At 42.4% G+C, this 16,452-nt stretch overlaps 1 protein-coding gene across 1 annotated transcript in view; it reads right to left on the reverse strand.

Annotated features, from left to right (window-relative positions):
- The window catches only part of DYNC1I1 (dynein, cytoplasmic 1, intermediate chain 1), a 181,552-nt gene that overhangs the window by 88,534 nt on the left and 76,566 nt on the right, over window positions 1–16,452 (reverse strand). The window contains exon 6 of the mRNA XM_010562430.1: window positions 1,080–1,169. Coding sequence (XP_010560732.1) covers window positions 1,080–1,169 — 90 coding nt within the window. The remainder of the gene's footprint in view (window positions 1–1,079; window positions 1,170–16,452) is intronic.

A 16,452-nucleotide genomic window follows, 5' to 3' on the forward strand; every position in this document is an offset into this window, starting at 1 on the left:
TAGTGAGATTATCTTGTGAAAAACAAAGCCAAGATCACAGAATCATCCTGATGATGATCATCATAGCATGAAGTGACTTAGGCCCTACCTGAGGAAGTAAGTTACCTTTCAAGAGGGTAAACAGTGTTGTGAACAGCCCTGGCAATACAGAGCTAAGAAATGCTGGAGAAGAAACTCATTTCCTCTCACACTGGAGCTGCTGATATTTCAGCAATTTTCCCCCACTCCACACAGGGGTGAGCTTTGACTGTTCAAGGCGACATACCAGAATAGCCAATACTCTAGTAAATTCCCAGATGAGGAAGACCAAATTTCACATCCCTCTTCTCATTATGAAAGCTAGAACAGGTCCAAGAGAAGTAAACAAGAGACACCCAGCATATCTACTGTGTCCAGTGCTGACACGCACCACTTTGACACGTGTCTCTTGTCTGCACCAGAAAGAAGCAGTAACCTGAATTATTGTCTCCTGTAACCCTGGAGAGTGTCTCAGTCCAGAGAAATTGATAGAACGGCTGGACCTGCCTGGCTTCAGCTTTGGCCTTAAGTTCCTTGGGGGAAGCTCCTACCAAAAATTTTGACAGTCAATATTTTCCAGTGAAATGGTTTTCTGTTGGAGGATTCCTGACCACCGCTAGGTTTAAATTTGCCCCTCTCAAGCAGGCAGGCAGTTACAGACTCTGAGTACCTTTGAAGACCAACCAACTTTATGGAGCTGCTGGAATGCCTGGCATTTGCATTTTAAAACTTTCATGTAAGCAAGCTATTTGAGCCAGATGACAAGTAAGCACCAGTCCTGGAATCCAAAAATCTTGACTTTGTTCCCAAATTATAAGGACATGTAGCTTCTTCTAAACAGCCAAAGTCTTGTGCCTTTCACAAGCTTCTCAGACCTACCAGCTGGGTCGCTCGGATACAATTTTCTGCTTTTATGCCACTCATATGGTTTTGAATCAATAAAACTGGTGACTGTTTTGATTTCACAGTGTTCTCAGTAATGGAGACTACCTATGAGAATAACTACTTGCAGGATTCAGTCCTTTAAAGCTGTAACAAAATCCTTTTCATTTTTTAAGTACCTTCTTTCACTTCCTGCTTCTGGTCTTGATTTTCCGTCTCCAAGTCATCCTGTGCTTTTGGCTCCACCATCTCTTCATCATCTTCATCCTCTAAAAAAAAGGAAGAAAAAGATTTGTGAGAGTCTCCTCTTTAAGGGGGATGGAAATTGTGTATGTTCTTTACAATTATAAACTGGTAGTAAACACAGGTAAAGCAAAGTGCACAATAAATGGAAATGTCTACATTTATACTCAGAGTGACACTCTCAGACGCTTCCCCCCAGACTGCAAGATAATCTGCTAACACAGGGCACCTGCCACTTGCACTCCCTGTGGCAACTTCCCATCTCAGATGTCGGCTGAATATCTCCCTGACCTCAGAGATGACTTCTTGGATGGTATAAGAACAGATGCAAACATGTTTCAGCCTGGCAGCTATTCTACGGTTGGGACACCTGCTATCCAGGCACCTCATTTCCAATTCAATTCTCACCAGATTAATTTGTCTTTTGACCTACAGGAAGGGGTTAAATAGAAATCTGACCTCAGGTCAGATGCCACTAGCAAGCAAACAAGCATGGTACAGTTCTGAAAAGTCATCACCATCAACTGGGGGAACATGGCAACCAGTAGTGGCATTTGGAGCTTAAGAACCATTCTTGCATTAATACAAATTTAATGAACACTAAAATTTGACACATGTCAGTTACTACTGCCAGATGTTTTAATGACCTTTCCTGACCTATGCAAATGCCTCTCCCCCTTCCCCTCTCTTCCCACATTCACATGTTCTCATTTTATTCAGGAAGGCAAACCATTCATTCCTTTCCTTGATGTCCGTCTGAACTTACAAGGGTTCCGATTGTCCAGACCAAAACATAATACAGCAGAGCTGGAGAGACAGTGATGCACCAAAATGGCTCAAAGCCTACCTAACCCTCATTACTTCTTCCCAGCTACAGCAACATGATTCATTCTCTAGTGCCCAGGGCCGGCACCCAACCCACTCACACTCATGAGAGGGTACGGATGCTCAGCCTTCTGGATTCAGTGAACTACAAAGACTGAAAATAGACCTGGTCCTAAAAGAGTGAGTTACAGTAATTAACAGTTAGGATGAGCAAATCTGTGGGCTACGGAGGAATTATTCTGGAGTGATTCTGGAGCTTGATGTACCATCAAGGCATAGCAAGCACCACTGGTGTCCTGGGTCAGTCCGTCGCATGAGAGAATGCATGTTGTCCCAGACCCAGGGCATTCGGCCATCAGCAAAACCGCTGCAGTTCCTTCAGGGCATTCTGAGCAATCTGCCTGTCACCACACAGTTTCTTGTTACATGGTGCTTCTCCAGGCACACTCCCTGATTTAACACTGCCGCCTTAACACGGCCTGGAAGCGGGCAGGAGGCAACATGTCATGCTTCTCCAACTCCTCAGCTACTGGCACCTTCTCCTGCAAAGGTTGGCTGCAATCAGTCCTGGCTTCCTGGGATGTTGGTGCTGACAGGTTGCATTCAGCTAACAGTAACATGCAGCTGTATTTTGTTTTCAGTAATGTAATAGGCACCATACTATTCCCACCATGTTGCCTACCCTAGGACTTCTCCCCCCAGAAGCCCACAGAGCGCAGGTTGCTAGCTGACATCTTGGCTGGAGAGCATGGCTTAGCCACGTACCGTAAGGAAGTGTCTCAGCATGGGCAGATATGCTTTTCCCTCTTGGGAAAACGAGGAAATCTTGGCATAAGATCTGCCATCGCTCCCCCTACTGCTAGCAACTGCAGCAAGGAGAAGAGGAAAGCTCAGCTCCCCAGCCATCAGGGAGGAGGGATAACCATGTGCTCCCCAGGCTGGGAAGGGAGGAGGAATCCAGTATGGATGGGGAGGCATTTCCAGAATTAAAAGCACTGCTAATAAATGCCACCCCTTTATCAGGGATTTTTCAGACCACGAAGCTTGGAGTGGGGAAAAGGTAGGGTATTCACGATGCCTCCTTTTGATGCCTCACTTGACAATTATGTTTCCCTAGGTACTCTATATAGAAGGGCCATAGAGAAGAGCTTTTAGAGAGCAAGCCAGGGCGTTTCAGTTTGGCAGGGTAAATACACTGCTGTGTCCACTGGCTGAAAGACAGATAACATCTGACGCAGTCAGCAGAGAAAAGCTCTCCTGCTGTACACACACAGGAGGGGTAAGAAAAGGTCCTTCTGCCACCAGTCTGCGGCACTAGCGGAGACGGGGATGTATGAAGGAGAGAGGCACGCCCAGTTTCAAAGAACTGATGAGAAGTGTGAGAAGAGAGAGGAGTGACGGGCGCAGCAGGGAGTGAATACTCTGCTAACCTCAGGTACATATGCACACACAGATAGGATCGCAATGGTGTACAGATATATGCACACAGACACGCTTATGGTAGATACCTAATGAAGCCAGCTCCCACAAGAGTTTTGTGAGTCTTGCATTACAAGTTTTCGTTCCCTAGAGCACCAGCTCTTGGAGCCAGCTGTTTACATATGGATTTCAGCTTCCATTTTTAACCTGTTTCCAACCTGTCAGCTTGTGCAGGGAAGTTTCAGAAAGGGAAGGCTTTGAGAAAACTTGCAGGCAGCAAACAAAAAATAAACCAATACGTAATTAAAAATCTTGGGATTTTTAAGGCAGCATGCTATGCTTTCTAATGCCTCACTTGTAATTTGGTAATGGATAGGGATGATGTAGCAAATGTAGCATTTGAGATTTAGTAGTGGGTTTTCAGACTGAAGTGAAGCAAATTTATCCCTGTCCCCTAGAAGTCCTCGATCCCACTGATTTTGGGTGTCAAATTGTTTGCCTGCTTATAGCCCATTCCTGCTTCTAAAGCAGAGTAGGAATGAATGGCTGAGGCGCAGCTGGAGCAGGGGGATGTATTGATACTTCAGCACCTATTAAGGTAGATCTTCTTCACTTCCCTTCCTTCCTCTTCTGGGAACAATCAAAAACAAGTTTCCTTAGATTTCTCTAGTTTTAATTGCAGCAGGAAAAATAAGTAAAGGTTATTACAACACATGCCATGCCTTTTTCCAAGGGCACAAACATGAATAAATTAGTTTTACTGAGAAGGCGCTGCAAGAGTTTTTAGCAGATAAGACACAGTTGAGATGTCCTTATTTATTTACAGAGAAATGTATACACATACACAGAAAAACTCAGCTAAAAGAATGATAGGATTGTGACCCAAATGCTAAAATGTTAGCAAATGCCAGAATTTGGATTGCCTGGGCACGATTAGCTCCTTCCCCCTCCCCATGTGTAGGGAATGATGACATCATTCTGGAATTTCCTCCCTCTTGAGTGCTTGGCCTCATTTTCTGGGTGCTCAACAAGAGACACCTGGGGCCTGAAATGCAGAAGTGCTGAGAGTGGAGAAAGTGCTAGGGAAACGCTATGCATGCGAAAGCTCCCACATCTCTCTTTTTCAGCTTTCACTGAAAGTTATTCTGATGTTTTTGTCCTTTCTTCCCCCAGTGCTTCAGTGCTTTTGCATGATGGCAATAATACTGGGAAGATAATAGTATTCTCAGCCTGCACAGATGTGTTGCAGAGATACGTTCATCAGGATTTGGGGCATATTAAGATGCTGTCACGGGAGCAACAGGGAAACAAAAGCTTGGAAGGGGATTAATCTTTTCTGTGCTCAGTGTAACACTTAGACCACGTGCATTAACACAAGATCTGAGGCCAGAGCACCGAATGGAAGAAGATAAAAACCAGAATGGTTAAAAAACTGCCTCCCCATTGACTGACTGAAACAAGAATCCGTTACGGAAAAAAAACCCTATATGTTATCATGCAATTAAAACTGTATCATCATACATATTAAAAAGGGCTAATTAAGGACGCCCAGGAAACCTGCATTCTGGAATAGCCAATGTTGCTTGGCTTTGCATCCTGAATGTTTATTTGCTTTTTTTGTGTTTTTTGCTATTGCACACTATTTAATGTCAATGTATGCATACTTACACATTTTCATAGCACATAAATTTGCTGTTGTGCCTAAGTATGGTTATGCATTTGTACATTTGACTGTGCACATACACATCCATTACAGAATAATGGGAAGTGCTTTGGCATTAATTTTCCTGTGTTTTACTTGAGTGTGAAAAAGATAACATTTATGGTACATCTACTGGAGAATCTGTGAGTGTCTACAGGGTTATTTGTTTCCACATGTGCCTGCTCAGATTGGATGTGCCATTGCAGTAATTGTCCAGGGAGATGAAGACAATCCTGTAGTTTCTGAACACAGATAGCCTTTCCCTATTTAAGAGCATATCTGACATTGGGAAGTTTAAAGAAGTAACTTTTTAACTGCTTACATCACAGATGTAGGAGTCTTCTAGTCACATTTGGCAAACACAGAGTTGTTACTAACACCAGTAGTGTTACACCCTGTTCAGAAGATCTAAATCAGAACCCAAATGTCTATTAAAGGAACCACATGAAAAAGAGCTAGTAATGAAGAAGTGTATAGCTGCTGTGTAACACTTCTCCTTTGTAGATCTCAAAGGACTTTGCAAAGAGGCCAGTTTTGTTATGCCCATTTACCACGCAGAAGCTCACAGATAGACCCACTCACTGTAGATCACTCGGTAGACCAGCAGCTGAGTGAAGAATAGAGGGTTGGCTTCAGAGTTTCAGCCTAGAGTCCTTCCCACTAAGGCGACCCTGCCTTTTACCGTAAACAAACAATTCCTCAATGGAAATGATCATTAAATGCTTAGGTTAAAGATGTTTGTCTGCTGAAGCTGGTGGAGCCTTATGTGGGATTAATATAGACTGACATAGCAGGACCAAATACCGTTTCTTCTTAACTCAAAGCTTGATGACTCTCCAGGCTCTGGGAGGTGGCCAATCAGTCCTAACAGTGCTTTGTTTAACATGATGAAGTAAAAGCAGAGCAATTTTTCTCAGCTTGTACTTAGCTTTGAACACTCCTGCTTCTGTTCCAGACCAGAAGTGGTCTTGTCTGTCTAAAAACTTGCCTGTTTTTTCCAACTATAGAAGCTGCTCTAATAAAAAAGTATGACTTCTTCCTACAAACCTGGTTTTGTTTAATCTCTGTGTAAACTACTAATTTTCGAGTGTTGCTCAACTACTAGCTCCAATGAGCCTGCTCTATGCCTGGCCTTTGCCTTAGCCTCCATGAGGATAGATCACCACTTTGCAATCGCAGTAAATGGAGGGGAAAGCCCTGTAAATACATGGCTAACTCCCTGGCACCTGCAGAAGAAATGCCCAGATGTGTTGAACTGGATCAAATGTTCACAGAGAGCACAGATGATCTCAGAAAGTCAGACCCTGCATTTCTACAGAGCTGAACTATTTATTACCTACTTGAACTTTGCAGGGTTTTAAATCACTGTATTTATTTTTACAGCATATAAAAACATACCGGGCACATTCAGGACAAACTAGGATACAATAATTACATCTGAGAGGACTGCACATGACACTGGCTTAGGGTTTTAATTCTTGAGATGAATACTGTTTTGCTTGGGTCAACATTTTCTTTGTTGGTTGTCTGAGTTTTGGATTGTCAGTTTTAGGCAGTTAGCACTGGTACTGCTCAAATAGTTTACTAAATAGCTAATGGGGGGGGGTTATGTAATTATAGGCCTCTGCTCTGCTAATATATGTACCACCAGTTAAACAGCAGGCAGCATGTTGTGTATTTTTCTTGGGTGGAGGATTTACACCTCCTCAGACCTGCACCTCTGAGACTAGCTAAGAAGTTGCAGCTTCTGTGTATTGTTTTTAGTATTGACAGCTATACTGAGTTAGACCAAGAGCTCTGTTTTTAATTCTGGGTAGGTACAAACAATCCCTTTATTAAAGACATATCTTTAAAATAGCAATTTAATTAGCATCACAATTATATATTTTATTGCCTGAATCACTGATATATGAGAAGCCAGTGGGTTATTATATGGGGTTTTATATCAGCATCAACATTCCTTCAGTGCATGAGAAGGATCAGCCGTGCATATGACACATTCAGTAAAATCAAGTGTCTTCACCAGAAGCAGACTTGATATATGCAACTATGAAATACCAGAAATTGTTGTATCACTTTTATATTTACAACTGTTCAAATTAATTTTGATGTTTCTGTTAGGAAAGAATTACAAACTAAGCAAGGACAAATGCACTGTGTTTATATTGACATAAGCCTGAATCAAACAAGTTGAATATTGTTGGCATTATCCTAGGAAGGAGTTAAAACACTCTTTCCTTTTTGAATATGTTCTTTCCATCACTAGCAAAATATGCAGCAAGCAAGGGAACACATATTTTTTCAAATAGGACTGCTTGACATTTCACATTTTTGAAAATCTATGATTCGCAATCTGGCTGAATGACCTATTTTTCATATAATGTAATTTTTTGAAATATGTCCAACTTTTCACTTTCATCTTTTGACTGCCCTTTGAAGCAAGAAGAGAATTAATTCATCTGTGGATTTTGTTTGCAGAGTGGGATGTGAGACTGGACGTACACTGGGCACATGTTAGTCATCCCAGATGGAAATATTCTTGCATGCAGGCTCTTCTTGGCCATAGGCAGCTGCCTCCTAAAATGTATTTCAGTTAGCCAGAGCAGGGAAGACTACTCAGTGCTGAATACTGAAAAAAACTCAGAGGTGAACAGATATTGGCCTAAGCTCTGTGCAACAGGCAACAAAATTCAGATGAGAATTTCATGTGAGCCTGAGCTTGCAAGCATATCTGCATGCAAGAAGCATATGCCTGCAAGGTACCTCTGCCCCCTACCCAGAAGGATACTTAAATGTGCATTGCAGGAACATTAAAAAGCTCCAGGTCATCCTTCTAGAGTTCCCCATCCCTGATACGGCACACTCCCAACACATCATCTGTCCTTATGAAGAAGTACAGAGAAGTCATGCTTTCTAATGGCCATCAGATGAAAACAGAACATTAGGAAAAACAAGGGTAAAATTGGATGAATGAATGTCTGGAACTATCTTATGGCCATAGCACCTAAAAGACTTGAACAGAAGCATGTGACATTCCTCCTTCACTTTCTACCTGTACGTTTTTTAATCATCTGAAGAAAATGGTCTGTCTGTATATTCTTTGACTGCAGTTCTGCAAGAGCAAGAATAAATCACAGCAGTACAAGAGCAGACTGCCTAGCATCTTCAAACTCCCTTGATTTTTTGTTATTTTGAAGTGCTGTGGTACACTTGTAGAAGACAGGCTTCACATATTGATAAAATACAGGCTGTATGAGTCACATTACTTTTACCAGACTCAGGTGTATTGACTGAATCTTTTTGAAGAAAATATTGTTTTAAAAATTAATCATAAAAGAATATAATGTTTGACACATATATCACTTTAATCCAGAAGATTGCAGGGCACTTTTCCCTGGAATTAACATATTTAGCCTAACATCTTCCACAGCAAATAGACTAGTAATAATACACCAGTTTTAAAAGTGCGGGACTAAGAGAAAAAGCCCTAAGTTTTCTTGTTTCTTGCAAAATGAAGTACTACTTGCATATTTCTGCCACATCTAAGAAGGGTTTTCTGATCCCATCCCTTGTTTGCAATGCAAATCTCTGCAGAGCTTCACCCCTCATCCCATAAGGAGCAGGTGGTATTGCCAGACATTATGACCAGATCCCTAGAGTCCTCCTCTCGGGCTTCAGCTGTCCTTGTACCGGTGCAATGAAGGAAATAAATACATATTTCACCTTAAAAACAAACACTGTAGCCTGGCTGACTGAGAGGAGTCATTTAGTTCAGAAAATTTGTTTTGCCTACAGCATAGGCTGTGCCTGTACTATTGCCACTTAAAAATTTGTCCTGAAATTTACTACACTTCCCTCTTAAAACAAGCACCCTGTAAGTAATTTTTTACTCAACATTTCTTTTTAAAGCTCTCCTTAACAATTACCGCATTCAATTACTCCTGGTCGGGGGATTCTCAGGACTCCTGGTATATGATTTCTCATAACCATCTCCTAATCTAGGGTTTCACCACTCAGCTGCAGTCCCTTTTCCTCTTCCTGACTTGTGTTTGCAGTCAGACTTCTTTTTGGTACATTATGAAGACATCTTATTTTTCCATCCTGTGACAAATGATAGACTATCACATCCAAATGGCAAGAAAATGTCACAGAAAAATTTGTTTTACTATAGCATTTCACTAAGCTCCATATGAAACTATCCAAATCTCTTCACAGCCCTGATTGCAAACCTTTGCACTGGTTCAAGTGTTAGAATCAGTGCTTCAGAATATAATAATTTCTCTACCAATTAAAATGGAAAGCTGCCTCCGATTCTTCAGGGAAGCATTTCTCTAACTCAAGAAACTGATTTTCCAGTTACTTGGCCTGAGCACAGTTTTCAGTTGTGGTGAGAGTCTCAGAATTCAAAGTGTCCCTCAGTTTTAGTTTCTGGTCAGTCTAGACCAGACATGGATTCTTCTTTCCTCTTTTGGACTGTTGCAACATCACACTGGTTGAAAGCATTATGCAGTCCCCAGAGAACTAAAGTGCAGAGTACCCCACTGGAGTCATCATCTCTTCTAGCCGATTCCCTTTTCTCCTCTTCCTCCCTCCCAAAAGCTCATGTTCAGTTCTATTGTGCTTGAGAATATTCCAGTTGGAAGATGTAACACAAAAAGAAAAGCAAAGAAGTTTCCTTTTCTTGGCCATGGTTGGGCCTTCCAATAAAAATGCCAACATGAAATAATGATTGAACAGCAGAAGCCTTACTGCAGTATTTACAGACCTCTAGCTCCGAAACCAAATAGCATAAATTTAAAATATCCTGCTACAGTATAACCGTGGTAGTGTTATCCTTGAGGAAGAAAGCGACGGAGACCCTTCGTTTCTGTGGATGAAGAAGGGGTTGCTAAACCATGCAGGTTTTCACAACCTCTGAAACCTGTAAGGATTTCTTCCTGCTGTGCTGCTGGAAGAAATCACATCGTGCCAGCAGTGTGAAATGACTCCTGCCCTGGGAAAGGGCACCGAGACGCGTGGCAGGCTTTGTGGATTGGGCCTGCTCAAGTCATTTTCAAACACTCAGATCATGTAATAGTGTTAAATCACAAAAGCCCAAGTATGTTAATGAAAACCAGTCCCCACAACCTATGGAACTAGGAGCAATTGTAAAACAAAAGCTGCTTTCATATTAAACACACACACACAGACATTCACACAGATGATGTATCTGGCATATACACAGTGCCTGATTTGGAGGTCAATCACAGAAGACGGTTGCCTTAGCTGGGCACGAGCTACTTAAAACCTTAAGTATAATGTAGACCAAGCCAATTCTGTGTGACTTTTACTGCTGACATATAGGGGCTAGGACTTCACTCGTAGACTCATTTATTCCAAGTGCCAATGACTTTATACTCCCCAGGCCACCTCTCCTATTTTCCACCATGCTTTTGCTTGAGCAAGATTACAAAATCTTGCTATTGTGGAAGAAATTAATTCTCCACTTCCATACTGTGTCTCCGTCTGTGAAGCCACACTAATGTGCTTTAGGTCAAATTCTCCAGCCCTGATTCTGGCCTTAACTTCTCCTGCAGGCATTAGCATGAGTTCTGGCCTTTCAGAGTTTCTCCTTTATTTTTTGGATATGAAATAACATTTCAGTCCAAGGCCCTGAAATTAGCCGTATGGCCACATAGTTGTTTGCATGACCATGGTTTAACTTTTAACTCCATCTTTTCCACGAATCTCTCTCTCTCTTTGTTCTATGACACTTTATGAATAAAAATCAATGCTTAAGATGTAGCATATGCTTTTGTAACTGAAATATCTGACAGCATAAATCTCTACATTTATACACAAACCTCAACAGAGGGAAACGGAGACAAGAATGCTGATGTATTACAAGGATAATTGGAAAAAACAACTATATTCATAAACAATTACCACAGCAAATACACAAAGACTCCCTCTGTTTGTCTCCCTGACACACACATGCATACACTTTGCTCAGCGCTTTAAAAATAACCATTAGTCATATGGCAAATGCATTTTACATGAGCAAAGGTTCATTTCAACATTTGTCTTTAAAAAGGCAGACAAAAAATTGTTTTATTAAAAAATTAAACTACAGAAGAATAGCTGGATCATGTCCCTATGAGTGTGTGCTTATTACTTATATGGGCACTGAACAGACCCCACTTAATTCTGTTTCCCACTGACGCCAGTTCACCTTAGTCACTGGTGTCAGCCCCGATTTGCATCAGCGTGTGCGAAAAAGGAATTCCCTCTGACAGTTTTGAACTTGCCATATTTTAATTTCAGTGCTTTTGTCCTACCACGCTGGGAGAGTAGAGGCTTCCTCTTCCAGTGTCTCAGTTTCGGGGGTATCAAGGTGAGCAAAACCTTTTGGCGGCGGGGAAACCAAGGCACAAGCACATCAGCTGCTCGCCCAAACTCACTCCTGAGATAGCTGCAGACGATGGAATAAAACCCCGGTCTCCTGATTCCGAGGCTGATACTTCAGCCGCTGCCTCCCCCAGGGCATGTGATCAGGGCTCAGCCTTCGTTATGTCAAACCAGCTGTCAAAAAACACAAGCCGGTTTCCCCCAGCAGCTTGTTGCAACCTGCCCGGCGAGCGCCCAGCTCCGGGCGCTGCTGTCCCCACTGCTGGGAGCCCCCCTGACCCCCCCCCCCCGCCCTGACCCTCGCCTTCCCCTCACTGCCTCCGCAGCCGCTGCGCCCCGCTGCCCCTCGCCTCCGCTCCCGCTGTTCCCACCCCAGTTCTGCTGGGGGTCACGCTACGAAGTCTCCCCCCCCTCCCCAGGAAGGCCTCTTCCTTCCTCCTGGCCCCTCTCCAGCCTCCCTGGCATCGGTCTTCCTGAGGCAGATATCAAAAATCCCCTACTTGCAATCCGGGGGTTTGTGCACGCCGAGAGCCATACCCACCTGCAGATACCTGTTAGACACGGAAATGCCCTCTGATTTGGATTCTCAGATGAACACTTCAAGGTCTTCCTGAGAACTTGGGTTGTAAGACACTAATTAAAAAAAAACTAAAAACCAGCCCCTGCCCCACCAAGTTCCCAATTGCTATGGTTAAAACCCAGCTTCTCCGCTGCAGCTTGGAGGATCAGGTATGTTTTTCTGTGCTTAAGCTCAACAGACTTCAGCAGCTTCAGATGTCTAAACAGGCATACTGCATCTGCAGTTGGCGTACATGGGAAGATTAAACTGCACCACAACCGCTCACTGGAATATCCTTCCCTTTTCCGACTTCACAGTTCAGATTCATCAGGAAAACCATTTCTGTGGCTACTTTACATCTGTCACACTTTGGAAAATGGATGCTTTGAAGCACTGTACAATAGGCTGCCTGTAAAACAAAATCCTCCTTTTTCTCCTGAAACACTGTAAAGACCCTCCCCTCAGCCAGCTTTCGGGAGCTCTCAGCTACAGACAGGGGCATTAAGTCAGAAGAACCACATGAAACTGGAGAGAAAATAAACTGGCTTATGCTGCCTCATAGTCCTTCACTTGAAGAAGCATCTTTACACGGACCTTTTTTTTTTTTACAGGAAAAGAAAAGAAAGAAGTTGCTGGCTTCAGCCCCTACATCTCCTTTTGGTTACAACACAGCTCACAGCTGCAAAGTTTACACGTGTTAACTTGGGATGCCACAAGCCAGCCAGCAATGAGGTTGTCATCCTGATCTAAGGAAACACAATGTGCATACATGCCAATGATTTTACTGCAAGTGAAGCGTTTTGCTGAGATAATTCAAAGCATACTATATTTCATCAGTTGACTATTCCATCTACAGCCGATCACAAAAGCCAGCAACACTGGAGCCATATTCCATCAAAAAGGTGCAGCTCCGTAAAAGCTTAGTCTTTTGCAAAATGGTACCACTTTCCTTGTGGAAGGGGTGGGGGGATATTAAAGAAAGCAAGATGAAGAGACAGTTCTGGCAATATCAAAATGGCTTGTTTTCACATTTTCTGAATGGATTTGGGGGGGCTTTCCATTAAAAAGTACTTCTTATATTTTTTACTTTTAGACTATTTTAAAATATGAGATGAAGCAAATCAAAATGAAAAGATTTTGGTTTTGTTAAAACATACATGTGTTGAGTGACCAGACAGGAAAATAAGACAAAATTTTACTTCAGGTGGCATTTCAGTACATTGGAATCTTCTTTCAACCTGGAACAAAATTATATTTTGAAATTTGAAATTTCACAGCACTGCATGAAGAAGGGATTCCTTCTGGGCCTGACTTTAATGCTGTCACTGCCTAAGGGATTCAGCCTTAGTTGAGTGGGGATTTTAAATTCTGATATTAAAGCAACACAGAAGCACACACTAGGTTGGGGATAAGGATGTCTTTCATCACAGTAATGACAAGATCTCTTTTCCCGTGATCTGAGATTCCCTCTCCTACAACTTCAGGTTAATAGTGTCTTTTAGGCGGGACAAACTTAAAGTCATGCTTCCAGTGCTGAGTGCCTGAAGGCAAATTTCACATTTATGTCCTGAGAACAAGATAACAGACACCAGGGACAAATCTACTAAGTGCACATTTGAAACACAGCCCAGTACACCAGACAGTGCCAATATTTGGAGGAAATATGCAAATGGGCATTTACCACTTTTGAGGCCTGATCCTGACTTTTTTTTTGCATGCAGAACTCCAAATGAATGTGACAAAAGCATTATGAAGCCAGCAAAGTACTACCAAGCTGTCTTGATGGCCCTTGCATGGAGAAAGAACTGCCCAAGCAAGTCTGACAAGCCTCTCCGAAACCATTGTCTTAGTCGCCTGTACTGTTATATAGTTGGATAAAAAAAGGAAAAATCACCGAAACAGAGGTGTTTGCTTTGGGGGTAAGCACTGGGGGTAGTGCTAAATTCAGCAGCCGCAGCAGAACAAATAGAAACTGTGAGCTTTCCACCACATTAATGAAACTTCATTCAAAAGGTGGAGTGTAATGTTCTTCAAGATGGATAATTCACATAACTTGTGTGATTCAAACACTCATGTCTCCACACCGGCTCCACACCACCTCAGGATTTATGTTTTATTTCAGTTTTCATCGGATTGCTCATGAATGACCAACGACAAAAGAGCATGTGTGCATTTTTCTTTTTCACAGGTCCCTGTTAATGAGGACTCTGTTGCATTAAGACAGTCAAGATTGTCTCTGGCAAAATGTGTTGAACCAAGGTGTTTGTGCCTGCATAAAATTAAGCCACAAGTAGAGCACTTATTTCTGACAGCAGATTTATAATAGGAAAATCCCAGCAGGAATGAAGAGTTAGAAACCCCCGTTGTAGGCTTTTTCATAAACTTCACCTTGATTTAGTATCTCAAACAAGTAGCAGGAAAGGCTAACAGCAGAGGTAATCCTATCATCTTTTCTCCAACAGCACCATTCCATCTTTTTGACTTCCTCATGCTGTTAACACGAATTCAAATCATCTGTGTTTAAACTTAAATGCAGTGATTGACAGATCTTTGTAGTCTCAGTCCATACTGAAGATTATTCTAGATACCCATCAGTTATTACTACAAGCCCTGTCTGATATCCAATACCTACAGGGAAAATTGTTTTTAACGGTGTAATGTCTGATCTATTTTGAAAGCTATTTTAAAATAAGAAACTAACGATAACCAGGTGGCTAAAATCCAGACAGGTTTTTTTATGGGTTGATATTTGGGGGGAGAAGGTGGAAGATAACAGCAGAACTCTTGTTATACTGCAGTAACAACCATGATTCAGAGCAAAACACGGACAAAAAAGAAGCATTTTGCTTTGATTCCATGACATCGATTTCTGTAAAATCACCTATTCCAGTAACATAGGATACAGGAAAGTTTAGGGGTTTGCTCCTGGCTCTTAGTAGAGACTCATGACAGTATACGCTGCTATGAAGTAATTGCTTGCTTTCATGAACACAAGTCACTTCAAAGCTCAGTTGCTATGCTAGAAAACGGGGATGCTAGAAGAGACCTCTGTGTGTACTACATCTCTTACTGTGGACACAAATGAAAAATGAAATAGTCAATGCAGTGGTCAGACCATCCACTGTGCTGAAGGGCCAGTAGTGCATAAAGGGAGAAGGATGTCCTCTTTGATTAATACCCCCTGAGCTCAGCTCTGCCAACCCCACTGCTATGGTGCAGCTATGGCCTTGCTGCTCCTGATTACACCATTACAGAATAGGCTGGCATTAGGCACGAGAAGATCACCCAGTTGGGTAGCAAAGCACGCCAGTCAATGGCCCTGCACTCATGGGGACGAAAGTGGAAGCACTGCCCTCTCACATGAGCAGCCCAGCGAAGGTGGAAGATGGAGGAGTAATAGCTGACCAATGCCAGCTGGCGCCCATCTTCAGTTCCCTGAGCTGATCACTTCACTCTGAGGCCAGCTCTTCCCTGAGCCTGCTCCATCCTTCCCCAGCACTCAGTTTTGCTGCTGAAAGATTTTGAATCAGTTCTGCCTGACGACCTCATGCTCTCAGTGCTTTCCCCCACAGCACTGAAATGTAATAGCAGGGAAAGAAGTACAAGAGAAGAAGCTTGGCACAAACAGCAGGCAGGACTTTGCCCTCAAACTCTACCACTTTTCAGAGCTCCTACTAACATGACTGGGATCACACCCAGATCTTTGTGAAACTTGATTAACTTTGTGCTCACAGTTAAATGAATCTGAAACTGTTAGACAAGGGCTTAACAGTGCTGCTCAGTTCAAGAAAGTCTTTCCTGGTTTTGTGATTGGGATATGAGGAGCGAGCACAGCTAGTGTGTTTTGGCTGTAAATCTTGGTAGGAAAAGAATAAACAAAACTGGGGAATGGAGCTTGTGTGTCTTGGGTTAGATGGGATGATTCGGGCTGCTGAATTCCTAGTGGCTTTTTCAATATTTAATTTATCCCTGGTTGTTACTCTGTGTGCTTAGCAATGAAAAAAGAAGTACAAAAGAGATGAAAATACTGACTTTATGAAGCCAAACTCAGCCCCCTAAAATCAAAGTCAGTAAAGGCATCAGTAGTTTGGCCAAATTGGAAAGTCACAAAGATGGTCAAATTCCATCAGCAGAATGACAGCTAAAAATAAACTCACATGGAAATGTGCATGGAAGTGCATTTTTTCACGCACTGGGCAAATAAAATCCGATTGGTTTTTGCATTCTCAGTATCACCCCATTGCATTACATGGGAGCCTGAAAGAAGACGGTGATTTAAATAAAAAGATCCTCCCCTGTTTGTCAAGTTGTCATTTTTCCATCTGCAAATAATGAAACATAAACTACTCTGAAAGGGAGAGAGATGGAAGGGAATGTATTCCATGGATCTGTGGAGAACCACATAGAAACATATACA

The sequence above is a fragment of the Haliaeetus leucocephalus genome, unplaced genomic scaffold (assembly GCF_000737465.1).
Source record: "Haliaeetus leucocephalus isolate CR32 unplaced genomic scaffold, Haliaeetus_leucocephalus-4.0 Scaffold0, whole genome shotgun sequence".
Classification (NCBI taxonomy): domain Eukaryota; kingdom Metazoa; phylum Chordata; class Aves; order Accipitriformes; family Accipitridae; genus Haliaeetus; species Haliaeetus leucocephalus.